The following is a 13,932-nucleotide window of genomic DNA, read 5'->3' on the forward strand; positions in this document are numbered from 1 at the left end:
TTGCCTCAGGGATAGCTGGGGTCTAGCCTCAGCTCTGTCTCTGACTCAGTATGACCTTGGGCAAGCACTTGGCCTCTCTGAGCCTCAGTCTCATATGAGGCAATCGGGGGCTCTTGTGCAGATGAGACAAGATAAGGGACTGTCAGGGGCCAGGAAGCGCCAGTCTGCCAGCCTGCTTACTGCTGCCTCCTCTCTGCACCTCCACCCCCGCAGCAGTGCTGATTCTCTCCCCTAAGCTTTCTCTCCTCCACGCTCTGGAATGCAGCCGCTGGCAGCCAGCAGGGGCAGCCAGGGAGGGGAGCCGGAGGGAGGATGGCTTACAGGAAAATTACCCAGCTCAGGCCAGCCAGTGCTGGCGCTTCCAGCTGCCTCTAAGACTGGAGCTGGGGGCCTAGCAGGCTCTTCCTGAGCCATGGACTTGGCCCCAGGCCTTGACCCCTGTCTGAGCTGGTGGGGGCCTGGGGGCTACTCTGGGCCCCACTCCTCTGGGATATGCCCACTCTTTGGCACCCACAGAAACGGAGGAGGAGGAGGCAAAACACAGACTGGCCTTTGTGAGAAGAGAAAATTGGCTCCTGCTGCTGCATGCTGGGGCCCCAGGCACTGACATGAAAAGGGTCCTCTGGGCCCCTATGCTGAATCTTTATACCCTGGGTACCATGTCCCCACGTCATATACTTTGTACCAGCATCACATATGCCACGCCCTGTGTTCCTCACACCTTGTCGTGTGTGTACCCTGATGCACGTTCCACGTTGCGGCCCATGGACACCGTACACCTGGATCGTGCTCCGCGCACCACGTCATATCTGTTGCATGATGCACTCTGTACTACATACCATCTTTTGAGACCCATGCCCACTGAGTCAGGTCCTATCCCTGGAAAGTGTGTGCCATCAACCTTGTCCTGGGCCCATGAACAGTGTCCCTCATGCCTTGGTGGCCATCTGTATCGTAATGGTTAAGGAGGGCAAGCTCTGGGACAGACTCCCAACCCTACCCACCGTTACCAGGGAAAAGTTACCTCCCTTTTCAATGCCTCAGTTTCTCCAGCTATAAAACAGAAATGGTATTAACACTCACCTAATAAGAGTTGTTGTGAGAATTAAAAGAGATAATGCATTTAAGGCTCTTAGCCCAGTGCCTGGCACAGAGTGAGTCTGCAAATGTTGGCTGGTATTGTTAAAACTGTGCCCAGGTATCTGTACTATGGCCCGTGTACTGCATGCCAGGCCCCCAATTCCCCAGCTCCTACTATGCATCAGACATTCTATCACATTTGTGAAATTCAAACAATGAGCTATAAGAAGGCTATGACTGTCCCCTCTCTTCCAGAGGAGAAATCCCAGGCCCAGAGAGGGCCAACAATGTGCATGAACTCGCACAGCCAGCATGGATGAAGCTGGGAGGTGCACACAGCCTGGGCATCCAGAGACAGCAGAATCGTGGTGGGCCACGGGGTGGGTGTGGAGATTGCCAGCCAGCAGGCACAGGCATCTTTTAGGGGTGATGAAAATGTTCTCAAACTAGATTGTGGAAATGACGGTATAACTCTGCAAATTTATTAAAAGTTACTGAATTAAGTAAACCAGGTGAATTATATGTATGTAAATAACATGTAAATTTACTTCGACAACTTATGTAAATTGCATTTCAATAAGGCTGGTTGAAAAAAAAGAAACAAAAAAGCCTCTGAACTTCCCATGCACCACGCTGCCCAAGCATTCAGCAAGAGAAGTGATTCCCTGGGAGTCAGTGGACACCATCATCAAGCACAGGCTGAGAAGCCACTGAGGCCCAGCGGGAGGAGCCTTGAGTGGCATGGTTCCCAAACACCTCTGCAGACCAGGTGCATAACATAACAAAATCACCTGGGGGGCGTCCAGAAAACGTGGATTCCCAGGCCCCACGCCCAGCCTCTGAGTCTGTAGGTTGGGTGGGGCCCGGGAACCTGGGATTCTGAGGCTCAGCCTGGACTGGAAATCACTTATCATAGCCCAACATCCCCTTTCACTTTTGGGGAAACTGAGGCCAAGCAGGACAGGCGATGTGTCAGGTCTAGTTGATCAAGCAGTGGAAAAGCCACGGCTGGCACTGGGACCCCTCCTTGTCCCTTCTCTCCATTCCCTCCTCCTCCCTCCCACTCCTCCTTGGCCATCAGCCCCCAGGTGACTCAGGGCTCTGAGTCATTCAGTAGCGCCACAGAGGAAACTTCTTAGGAAAAACAATCCCCAAACAAAGCTTCTCTGATCTGTGGAACAGAATAGGCCCAGGGCGCTAGGAGTGAGGGAAGAGAACACAGGGTGGAGTTGGAGGCCAGGACCAAGACTTAGTCTCCCTTCTTGGCCACTGACTTGTGAGGGCCCTAGAGAAAGCACTTCTCTGTACTGAGCCTGTTTTCCCACCTGTAAACAACACCAGTATTGTCCACAGAAGCTCATATGGACCAGGTGACGTAAGTACTTATAAGCTTTGTCTTGTTGACAATGCTTCCCCAAAACCCACAGGTAACCTTATTCCCATTTTACAGATGGGGAAACTGAGGCTCAGAGAAGTTCAGCCCAAAGTTGCACTGTTAGGAAGTATAGGCAGAGTCTGAATCTAGAGCTATCTGACTTGGAAGTCTTCCGCTCACTCCTACACACCTTTAAAACATACCTACTCTGTATAGTGGCATGCAGATCATATCTCAACAAACATGTAAGGTGAACGGCCACAGAAGGTGCTCGACCATAAATGACTTTCTCTTTTTCTTCCTCTGTGTCAGGTCCTGCCTCAGGACTTCCTGAGCCAGTGGGTGATACACGTAAATTCAGGTAATCACTCAAGTGGCTCTGGGCAGAGGGAGCGCAAAGCAGGGAGCACCCAGGACCTGACAAGCCCCAAAGGAGGAGCATTTGAGCAGAGCCTTGAAGGATGAATGGAGGTTTGTCTTTGGGGAACTGGAAACAGGCCAGTCAGGTGGAGGGAACAGCAAAAGCAAAGGGTCAGGGAAATGCAAACACTGGAGAGGTGTGCCCGGGTGGAGACTTAGACATGCAGGTGAGGGAGGGGCCTAACTGCTCGGAGTCCTGGACCGATCTGAGGCAGCGGAGGATTTTTAAGAAGGGAGAGAATAGGATGGGGACTGGTTGCATCTCTGCAGAGGGTTCGGCTGATGGCTAAACCAATGGAGTCAGGCCTGGGCCTTCCCCTGAGGCCTCTTGGAGGCCCCCCTCTGAGCAGACTTCAGGGACCACCCCAGATCCCTTGCTACTCACCCACGAGTCAGAATTGCCCCCAAGGGCCTCTTCCTCAGCCATAGCTGGGCTGGGCAGAAGGCAGATAGGCCTCTCCTGGCCGCATCGATCTAATCACACGGCCTATAAATAGGCCCTTGTGGCTTAGTCTGAAATAGCTGTGCCAGGCCCAACTCCACAGACATCACATGGGACGCACAGTTCTGGAAATGGTCCTTCTCCTTGACACAATGAAAAACCAAAACTTCCGCAGGAAACCATCGTTCATGCTCTACTTCCTTCTCTAAGCATGAGACAGTGCGTCTGTGGGCAATGGCCCACAGACTGAAAGTGGGTCCTGTGACTGCTTTTCTGCTTCCCTCTCTGGGGACCCTGAGTGAGCCATTACCTCTCTCTGGGCCTCGGTCCCCCGCAATGTAAATTAGCGAGGTTGGATGACACCCTTAGGGCCTTTGTAACCAGGATGGTCTCTGGAATTGTCTGGGGGGGGAGCCCCTACACCCAGAACACCCATTCCATTGTTACCTCTCCCCCAGTTGACTGCAATTTTAATTATCAGCATTTAAAAAATTATAATTGCGATAAACATTTGAGCCAGAGAGAAATGAACAGGTCCAAGCCCTGCCACCAAGAGCTGTGTGACCTTGGACGAGTCACTAACCCTCTCTGGGCGCCAGATTCCTCAGCCATAAGATGAAGGTGCTGGCGAGATGATGCCCAAGGTCTATGACTTTTTTTCAATTTTCAATTGTTTTGTTCAGTGTTTATGAGAACAATGAGAGGCCAGTCTTGTGCTGGGCGCTGGAGCTAACGAGACAAATTAGATCTCATCTAGCCCTCCGCGCCCAGCCCTGTGCCAGGCCCCAGTGGGGGAAATTTAAAAGCATTTCCAAACCCCTCAGAGTCCCACTAGAGGTCTCCGTTAGGGCTGCTGGGAACACCTTCGTTTCAGTTCGTATTACAGATTTATGGCTGCTGATAAGACTCCCCAAGAGGCAGAGTAGGACATGGACTGGGCCCTGAGACGTTACCAACCAACAGGGAAATAAAAGTAACCGTGCATACCAATGCCCCAGAGATATGCTTAGCGCTTTACCTCCTCATCACTTAAGCCTCGACAACCCTATGATCACCCCCATTTCACAGATGAGGATATTGAGGCTGAGAGGGGTTAAGGGATGTGTCGAGGGGTGCATAGCAAGTCAGTCCCAGAGTGATGCTTTGGCTTAGACCCATCTCCCTCTGGAGCCCAGGGTATAACCAAACCCCAGGGCTGCAGTGAAACAGCGCTGGGTGGCTCATGTGAGCCAACCAATGGGGAATAACTCTACAAGGGCTGGGGACAGAAAGGGGCACGGAGTATTTTACCGTGTGTGTGTGTGTGTGTGTGTGTGTGTGTGTGTGTGTGTGTGTGTAGGAGGGTAGGAGAGACCCAGTAATACTCACTCTATCCAACCAGCTTATAGCGTTGTGCCCTCCAATCGACCCTCCCCTCTCAAATCCCATCAATGAAGCCACTCCTCTGCTCAAGACCTGTCCATAGCTCCCTGGCACCCAGAGGCTCGAATCCTGGCATTCAGTGCCTCTCCCAGTCCTGCTCTCCCCGTCACATCCTGCCACTCCTCACCTCAGCGCCACACTCCCGCTCTAGCTGCACTGCTCACTAGTCCCCAAGCACAGCAGCTCCAGGTGGCCAAGCCTTGGCACATGCGACTTCCCTTGTCTGGAATGCCCCACGTGCCCTCTTACCCTAGTGCTTGACTCAGAGGAGGAAAATGTCTCCCTGGCTCCAGGAGCCCCTGGCACTGAACACAATGCACTCTGGGCTCAGCCACCACAATTCTGGATCCCCAAGGGCAGGGCAAGTCTGATGAAAAAAAATTCAAGGAGCCCAGAGAATGCTGGGAAGTGCACATTTCTCAGGACTCCCCAAGACCAAGCCTTGTACTGAGGCACAGCGTGAGGGTGCCACGGTGTGGAACAACCAAAAATTACACCCCTGGGGCTAATCAGTGTGGGGGTGGGGTCTATCTCTTTCAAGGGTTCTAATAATGAAATCTGGGCAAATCTCTCCCCTACTTTAAAACTTCCAGTAGTTCCCCAGTGGCCTAGAATAAAATTGAAACTCTAATCAAGGCTCCCAAGGGCTTGCATGACTGAGGTGCTACATGGTCTCCAGTCCCTTTTCCCATGACGCTCCCTTCTTTTAGTTCCTCAACAACTCTGCACGCAATGTCCTGCCTCCAAGCCTCGCCCATGCTGTTCCCTCTGCCTGATGGCTCCCTTCCCAGCTCCTTTTGTTCCCTGTTCAGGTCTGGGTTTTTTCCGGGAGCCCTCCTTCATCTGTCCAGACAGAATCCCATCATACCCACCCAATCCCATATGCTCTCACAACCCTGGTTATTCCCTTTAAAGCTTTAGAAATAATGGATTTTTATGTATGTAATGACTTACTGTAAGACCCAGGACAATAAGACCATGAGAAACAGGAAAACCTTGTTGTCCAACACCCAGTTCAGGGCTTAAATATCTGTCAAGTGAATGCACCCACGAATGAATGAATGAATGAATGAATGAACCAACCAACCAACCAATGAACGAATGAATGAACGAGTGTATGTAATGAGTCTATATGTAACTCAAGACAAGAAGGTGGTCAGAATCCTCGTGAACATTAGAGGCAAAAAACCAGGGCCCAAAGAAGGTCAGGGAAGCAGGAGATAAACTGGATGGTACAGGCTCCCAGAAGCAAAAAGGAGAGAGAGCTTCTAGAAGGAGAAGGTATCTGATGCTCCAGAGAGGCGGTACATGGAGACCTGAGGAAATGCCCCGGATTTTGACAAGCAGGAGCTCAGTGGGGCCTCCTTGGCTAAGCCCAAATTCAGCGGAGGGGGCACAGTGCAGGGTGGGGAAGAGCAGTGCAGGGTTTGAGCAAGCTAAGCTTACTTAACAGGTCCTCAGCTGGGCCTGAGCCAGCCTGGCCCTGCAGGGTCTACACAAGCATGGAAAGCAGGAGACAGGTCCCTGTGTCGTTGTTACTAAAAACACGAACAGAGCCTAACACCCTTTTTGGTGACAAATCATTGAGGTAATTCGGCTTTAGGAGTTGGAGTGGTCAGGGCTCCCTCAGTCTCAAAAGCTGGAGCTTCAGAACCGAGACCAGCCCCCATCCCTCCTCCCTGGGCAGCATCAGGGCTACCCCTTTGTCAGAACCCTCGGGCTGTGGCTAAAGTGGGATAAACCCCTCTCGGCCTGGTGGGCCTCCTAGGAATCCTGGTTTTGAGGACAAAGCATTCTGGAGACCGTCAGATCTAAGCTTTGGGAAAGGGGAACATCTCTGGCTGTGGTCGGTATCACCCCCTGGAAGTCAGCTGGGCCATGGAGGATGAGTAAGCCCTGTAGGCATTTGGCCCCTTCTCCTTTTGGCAACCAAAGGTGATGTCATGAGCTGGAGGGGTGTTTTCCAGGCTCTCCGCACAGTTGCTGTTAATTAGAAAGTCACTTCTGTGTTGGCGTTGGAAGTTGGGTTAGTCCCCTGGCAGTGATCCTTCCTGTTTTACAGCTCACAGAGTCCTTTGGCATCTGCGAGCTTGTGTCGTCCTCACGACAACTTGTTAGATGGGTGCGGGGGAGACCAACGCACCTATTTTATAGGCAGAGAAACCAAGGCCCAAGCTGGGACGTAACCCAGGTCTCCTGCTTGCAACCCAGGACTCTGCACCCTACCCCTGCAAGTCAGGTCACCTGTGAATCTGATAGTCAGGTGGGCCCCACCCTGCCAGCCTTCCCCAGGTGGTATGACTCATCCACCTTCCCCGTGACTCACACTGCCAGGCACTCCTCCTATAGTCAACAAGCCAGACACTGGGCCCCACTCCCCAGCTTTTCTCACCTCTCCAAAGCCTTCAGGGAGAATTCCTGCACCTCCTCCTGGCAGACGCCACCCTCTTACAGAACAGCTAACAGAGACGTTGAGAGGGAATGCAACTGTCCTATAGCCACTCAGCCAGCATGCAGCACAGCTAGGTGGGGGCCCAGGCACCCTGGCACCCAGCCCAGTCCTTGCCTCTTCCCCACAGGATCACCCTCACCTGGCCTCCCTCTCAAGGGAGGGTGAGAAACAAATGAGGTAACAGGCAGATAGTACCCTGAGCTTTACTAGAAAAACCTCAGAAACTACCTTTGAATCAACTGTGGCAACCAGTGGCTGCTTCCGCTGTCCCTTCCAGACTCCCCTGGGCAGCCAGAGCGGGTTTAGGAGGACGTGAGATGTCTGTTCTACTCTACTTACCTTTCAAGGCTGTCAGGCTGAAGAGGGCTGTTACGGATGGAGGTGCTGGGTCCAAGGCAGAAGCTGTAAGAATAGGTATCAGCACCACCTGTAAATAAAGAGCCAAGACTCTCAGTGTCAAGGGCTCAAGGTCATCTGGTCAAATCAAAAGCTTCCACTCCTCCCCAGCCCCCACTACCAAGGTCACATGGCCCCTACTTGCATGCCTCCAACAAAGGGATACTCACTTCCTACCAAGGCTTCAAGACCTTCTGTTGGAGAGTTTGGATGGTTAAAAATATTGTCGTTAAGATGTGTTAAAATCTTTCTCTATGCCTTATACATGCTGGTCCTAGCTCTGCCCTCTGCAGTCAGCCAAAACAGGTCAGTCACCCTGTTTCCCAACGGCTCCTTGAAGACTTCAAAACAGTGATCTTGGGCCCCTTAAGTCTTCTGCAAGTTATACACCCCCTTTTCCTCCAGCTCTTCCTGAGACCAGGGTATCCAGTTCCCTCACTGCCTTACCTGATCTACTCCAAATGAACCCTGTCCCTCCTGACAAAACAAGACCCAGAATTAGACATTCAGATGAGTTCCATCCAGAGCAGGCAGGGCAAGCAGAACTCTCACCTCCATCATTCTAGATATCATCCCTCTATTAATTCAGCCTAAAATCCCATTAGCATTTAAGGTAACGCCACTGCATGACTGAATTCAGCGTACAATCCACTTCAGAGCTGTGGTTCGGGGTTCTGGAGTTAGACAAAATGGTCCTTCAGTTAACTATGTAACTTGACCAAGTTACTGCACTTCTCTGAGTCTCAGTTTCCTTCTCTGTAAAAGAGGGGTTATGTTAGAACTCACACCATAGAGTCATTATGAGGATTAAATGAGATAAAATATGTCAAGGGTTTTGAACAGTGCATATATTACTCTGATTAGTAATTAAATCCCTAAGTCTTTTTCTAGAAGTTATATCTTTCTCATCCTGTAGTTCTGCAGCCAAGCTGTTTACATGCCATAATCCCACCTCTATACCTAAGCATTGCTCTATTCTTGCAGGAGCGTATTATCATTCTCTGGTGACAGGTCTTTCTCTCCCATCAGACTGAGCTCCACCAGACTGCTCTGCCTCTGAAGCTGCGGCCCTGGCACATGACCTGACGTACAGCAGACCAGCAGGTGTATACTAGATGACTGAATGAAGGGCTGGCCTACCTCGGCCAAGATTGTGCAGCCCCGTCTTCCAGCCCCCACCCACCCCCACACACACCTTTCAGAGACAACCTGGATCTTTCCCCTTCCTCGCGCTACGGAGCCCCAGTCATCTACATCTGGGGACAGCTCGGTAAGCTGGCTCCAGCCTACACTGGAAAATTTCTGCCCAAACCAGCTTCTCCAAGCCAGAGAGTCCAGGTTCCCAAATGCAGTGGGGTCCTGTAGGCTGCTGAGATTCAGACATAAATGAGCCCTGTTCTCAGCTGCCAGTACATGACCCAGCCATTCCTGGTGGATTTCGGCACTGTGAGTGGCACGAGTGCACAGCAGGGGATCTGGAAAGAGGCTGGGCACGTATCTGGGCCTTAGCACCTGGTGTTAAGTGCCACCTCTGTAGGCCTTCCCCAGAGAGTTCCACCAAGACTTCCTGGTTCCATGGGACAGATCAAAGCAGAGGTGGCTTTTGTATGTACGGCTCCCCTTTGGCCCCTAGATAAAAAGTCCAAGATCCTTAACGAACTTTTCAACACCTTTCATGATCTGCCCTCATCAAATCATAAAGCCTCAGCCCTCACCAGTTCCTCTCTTCCACCCACACCCTCCAGACTCCAGCCAGACACAGCTGTAATCTGTTCCTTAAGTCCTTGGATAATCTTTGCATAGACTGCTTCCTCTTGTTTCAGAACTCTCTTTCACTCCTGTTCTTCTTTCCTCCTTCCTCTCATGATCAAGTTCAGCTTTCCTCCAGGAAATCTTCTCTAACCTTCCTTCCCCTTTGAGGCTGTTTCCAAGGCTGAGACCTGCTCCAGTGTATGCTAATGCCTAGCCTAGGGCTGTGGCAACCACAGCTCACGATTCACCAAAGAAAGAAATTAGTGACTCACGTGTGTGCACAGGCTCACAGCACAGAGCCAGCTGAGAGTGCAGGTGCTGCCATCTATGGGCGGAAAGGGCATTACACTCTTTTCCAGGATTTGGACCTTGGGAGCTCCACCGTTTCAAACTGGGCTGGTTTAGAATTAGCCCCAGCTAACTCCAAGTTGGTCTGTTTTCCATCTTGGATTTGAAAGCTGAAGTGGCTTAAAAACAAGTCCACAAACCACTGACTCTAGTCTATCTCCGACACGCCCCAGATGGAGCCATAAAGAGAGGCGGGTCCTCCCAGCACTCATCCCAGCCCAGGCTCACTAGGTGCCTGTTTGCCGAATTATATCTTAAAGCAGAGGGAGAATAAGCACTTCAATAGTCAGAGCTGCCCACCAGGGGAAAGGCTGGCCTTCGGGTAGAGAGCTCACCGTTAGTGAAGTGTAAAAGTCACCAGAACCCTATCTGTCTACTGGGCTGAAGAGGAGCTTTCTGACCCAGGGGTTGGGGGGGCGGGGGCAGCTGGAACAGAGGTGTTTTTCTCCTAAAAGACTGTTTCCCAGCTTACTGGGACGACCTTCAGAGTTGGTGAAACATGGTATCCGTCTAGTAATGCCAGAAGTGTTCAAACGGCCACCTCAATGACAACAGTTATTTTCTGAGCACCTACCAAGTGCTAAGCATTTTATATACATCATCTCTCATCCTCACGAGAACTCTGCCAAGCAGCTATCATTGTTCCTATTTTGTGAAGGAAAGACAAGCTCAGAGAGGTGAAGTAATGTGCTCAAGGTCACACAGCTAAGTTGTCTGGGCAGTTCCCACCAAGTCAGTCTGCCTCACCCCTATAGCTCGGTCTCACTAAATTTCAAGCTATAAGGCTAGGCTTCTGCTCACCAGAGAAAAACATAAAGCTTTGGTTACTCTAGATCAGTGGTCAGCAAACTTTTACTGTAAAGGGCCAGACAGTAAATATTTTAGGCTCTGCAAGCCACATACCCTCTCTTTTGCATATTGTTCCTTGTTTGGTTTTGGGTGTGGGGTTTTTGTGTGTGTGTGTGTTTTTTTTAACAACTTTTTAAAAATGTAAAAATTCTTAGCTCGGAGGCATAAAAAAACAGGCTGGGGCCTCCCCAGGCTGTAGATTGCAGCCTGTAGATAAAGAAAGTTTATAATTTTAAGTAGAAAAACTTGGAGTGGAAATGGTTCAGCCAGATGCTGGGCCCTTCAGATGCATTTCTCCCCCTTCAGATGGCTTCCTATTGAGTCACTCTCTTCTAAAGGAGGGTCCTACGTAGCTCTGCAATTAGGCACCAAAATATTTCAAGGGCTGTTCAGATTCTAGAAACTCATAGCTGTGGACCAAATAGCTAGATCAGTGGAAAAGGAGGTAAATACAACGAGTAGAAAGAACCTCAGAGATAAGAGTAGAAAGAACCTCAGAGATAAGACATTAAGAGATGTGGGGTCCTGGTCTGGCCCCTCCCTGAACAGGGACTTAGAATCTTATTATGCAAAGTATAGCCCCTGGACCAGCAATGTGAGCCTCACCAGGGAGCTCAGTAGAAATGCAGTCTCAGACCCCATCCCAGACCTACCGAACTGGAATCTGCATTTTAACAAAATTCCCAGGTGATCCATGTGCCGATAAAGTTTGAGATGCTCTAGAACACCTCTTATGTCCAACTGCAACATTGTGAACAAACCCTGTCCTCAAGGAGAGAAAGGGTCCAAAGGCATCTTTCTTTACATCGTAACATTAAGTCTCTGACCTAACATACTACACTAGTGACCTCAAAAAGCATGCCGCTTTAGGATGCACAATTGACAGAATAAAACTTGCCACTGGACCTAGAAATTAAACCTTCAACTGGCAGAAAAGTAGACCTGAGGGGACCAACCAGAGAAGGTGCCATTCCCCATTTTGCAGTGGGGAGAAACTGGTGAGGAAGGGAACTGACTATCCCAAGACCACACTGCCAGGACAAACTAGGGGTCTGACCATGGCCAAGTTCCTCAATCTTCCCAGGCCTTAGGTTTAATAATAAGTGAAATAATTTTGGTTTAGATGAGTGCTTTTGAAGTCTCACAAATGGTGGAGTAGCAATCAGAGGCCTTGCTGTGTGCTTTAGGAAATTCACTTGTTCTCGCTGGGCGTGAAGTGTTCCTGGTCAGGAAGTAAGGGGGTGGGGCCAGGTGATTCCCGAGGTCCAACTGTAAAGGTTGGAGTCTGGAAACTGTTTTGAGATGAAGGCAGTCAGGAGAGGGACCTTCCGCTGAGAGTCACCATAGTGACACCAAAGTCTCAGGGCTGGGAACACAAAGTCAAGCCCTTCTGTCCTACATGTGGAGGCAGAGCAGTGACCTGGCTGGCATAAGCTCAAGGTCATATGGCAAGTACAAAGCAGAAACTAGAATGAGAAGCGGCTTCTCTCTAGCGCTTCAAGCCTGGGATCTTAACCGTCATCCTTTACTGATGCTGACCTGTGCAAATGTATTTGCGAAATGAATGAACGAAGTATGATGTTTGGGGAAAATGATTCCTGAGCCTTTTAATAAAACAGCTAGACTTTTGATAGACCAGCTTCCGATGCTGCTAAAGGCAACCGCCCTCAGGTATGGCTGGTGGGAATAAGAACTGCTGCAATCTTTCTGGGCAGCAATTTGGCAAAATGTTGCAAAAGTTGTAAAACGTCATTTTTGGCCCAGAAACTCCAAATGTTGAGCACCCCTCTAAGAAATAATGAAAGAATAATAATTTATGCATTAGGATATTCACTGCAGCACTGTTGATAAAATCAGATGGGCATATATCATTTTCACAATAAAAAAGTAAAATTTGTTTTTTACAAACAAAATGCATTATTTCACTTCTTTAATCCCCTTGGAACGAAAGATTTAAAATAGCAAAGAACATGCACTTATCTACTTAGGTATAGTACACTTTAAAAACTCTTTTGAAAATTAAATTTAGAGTCCTGAATAACAGGAGAAAATATTTATGTTATAATGTTGAAAAAACAAAGAGTCAGACTAGAAAATTATAAATGTGTTATAACCACAATTATGTGAGGGTTAAAAAAAAAGTGCTGACAATATCAGGAAGGAAATGCACCCAAATGTTAGCAGTGATTATCTCTGGTTGGCAAAATTATGGACAGTTCTTATTTTTGTATACTTTCTTTTATTTGCTAAATTTCCTATCATAAACATTTATTAAAATTAGAAAAAGAAAAAAAAAAAGTCCTTGGAGGACGGGAGAATAAAAGTACCCCATATCCTATGGGTAGCCCACCCATAGCACTGTGCCAGAGCCCCCAAATTAACTAGTATTTACTGAGTACCCACCAAGGGCCCACCTGGCCACAGTCACTATAGAAAGGAAATGACGGCTAAGCCCCACCCTGAAGGCTCACCTATACCATATATATAGTCTTTGCTTGGCAAATAAGCCAGACCCAGATGATATCCTTGCTGAAGGTGGAAAGTAATAAGGCTGTTTGCTTAATCAGTCAGCCGAATCAATGAGTCCACTCCCTCTGGTGTGGCGCCTTGCTCAGACTTCCCTGAGAGATGCCACAGCTCAAACCATTTCTGGAGTCCCCTTGGGAAGAGCAAATTTCAGGGATGCTTTACAGTCCAGGAAGAAAACTGTTATCCGTTAGTCTAAGCATTGAATACAAGAGATGTAGAGGCTCCTTCTGAGGCTGGGAAGGAACCTAACAGGACATGTGGCCCCTGGGGACCCCGAGCAAGAGAGCTCAAATCTCCAGGTCTCAATTTCCTCATCTATAAAATGAAGCCCATAATGACAACCTCAGGGCTACTGTGAGGCTCAAAGAGAAAGTCAGTCATTTCATGTCTCTAGGCCAAACCTCAGTTACCTCAACTGTAAAACTGAGTCATTATCTTCTCTCTCAGGGCTGTTAAAAGACTAAACAAGACGGTGAAGACAAAAGGCGAACACACACAGTAAGCATGCTACATACGGTGGCCATGACTCTTATTGCTGGTAGAACAGAGAATAGGATACATAAATGAATCCTAGGCCTCAACTTCCTTATCTGCAAAATGGGGCAACCAATTCAGTCCACAAAAACCAAATTCATGAACGGTAGCTGAAGCTGTAGCTGGCATTGGCACAAGTAACTTAAACACGGATGGCTGCTACGGGCTCACTTTGTGCCGCAGGTCCCATGTTCCTGTACTGAGTACAAAGCCCGGTGACAAGGCCAGCAGAACCTGGAAAGCCTGACATTATCCTGTCGACCCCCCTAGTGCAGGGTGGACACTGGGGCCCAGAGAAAGGCACACATTAGCATAAGTCACCCAGTACTTTGT

General features: G+C 49.3%; 1 protein-coding gene across 4 annotated transcripts in view; it reads right to left on the bottom strand.

Moving 5' to 3' along the window:
- GSN (gelsolin) overlaps positions 1–13,932 on the bottom strand; it is a 52,427-nt gene that overhangs the window by 34,351 nt on the left and 4,144 nt on the right. For 3 of the 4 annotated variants that reach the window (XM_019731226.3, XM_074330943.2, XM_074330944.2), the window contains one exon: positions 7,531–7,618. Coding sequence is in view for 1 of the 4 variants with exons in the window: in XM_019731223.3 (XP_019586782.1) it covers positions 3,261–3,302 (42 nt within the window). In the remaining 3 variants the exon portion in view is untranslated. Of the gene's footprint in view, positions 1–3,260; positions 3,318–7,530; positions 7,619–13,932 lie in introns of those variants that run through there. The other variant, XM_019731223.3, reaches the window with a different exon arrangement.

The sequence above is a fragment of the Rhinolophus sinicus genome, chromosome 16 (genome assembly GCF_057876585.1).
Source record: "Rhinolophus sinicus isolate RSI-liver-muscle chromosome 16, RSI-T2T, whole genome shotgun sequence".
Taxonomy (NCBI): Eukaryota; Metazoa; Chordata; class Mammalia; order Chiroptera; family Rhinolophidae; genus Rhinolophus; species Rhinolophus sinicus.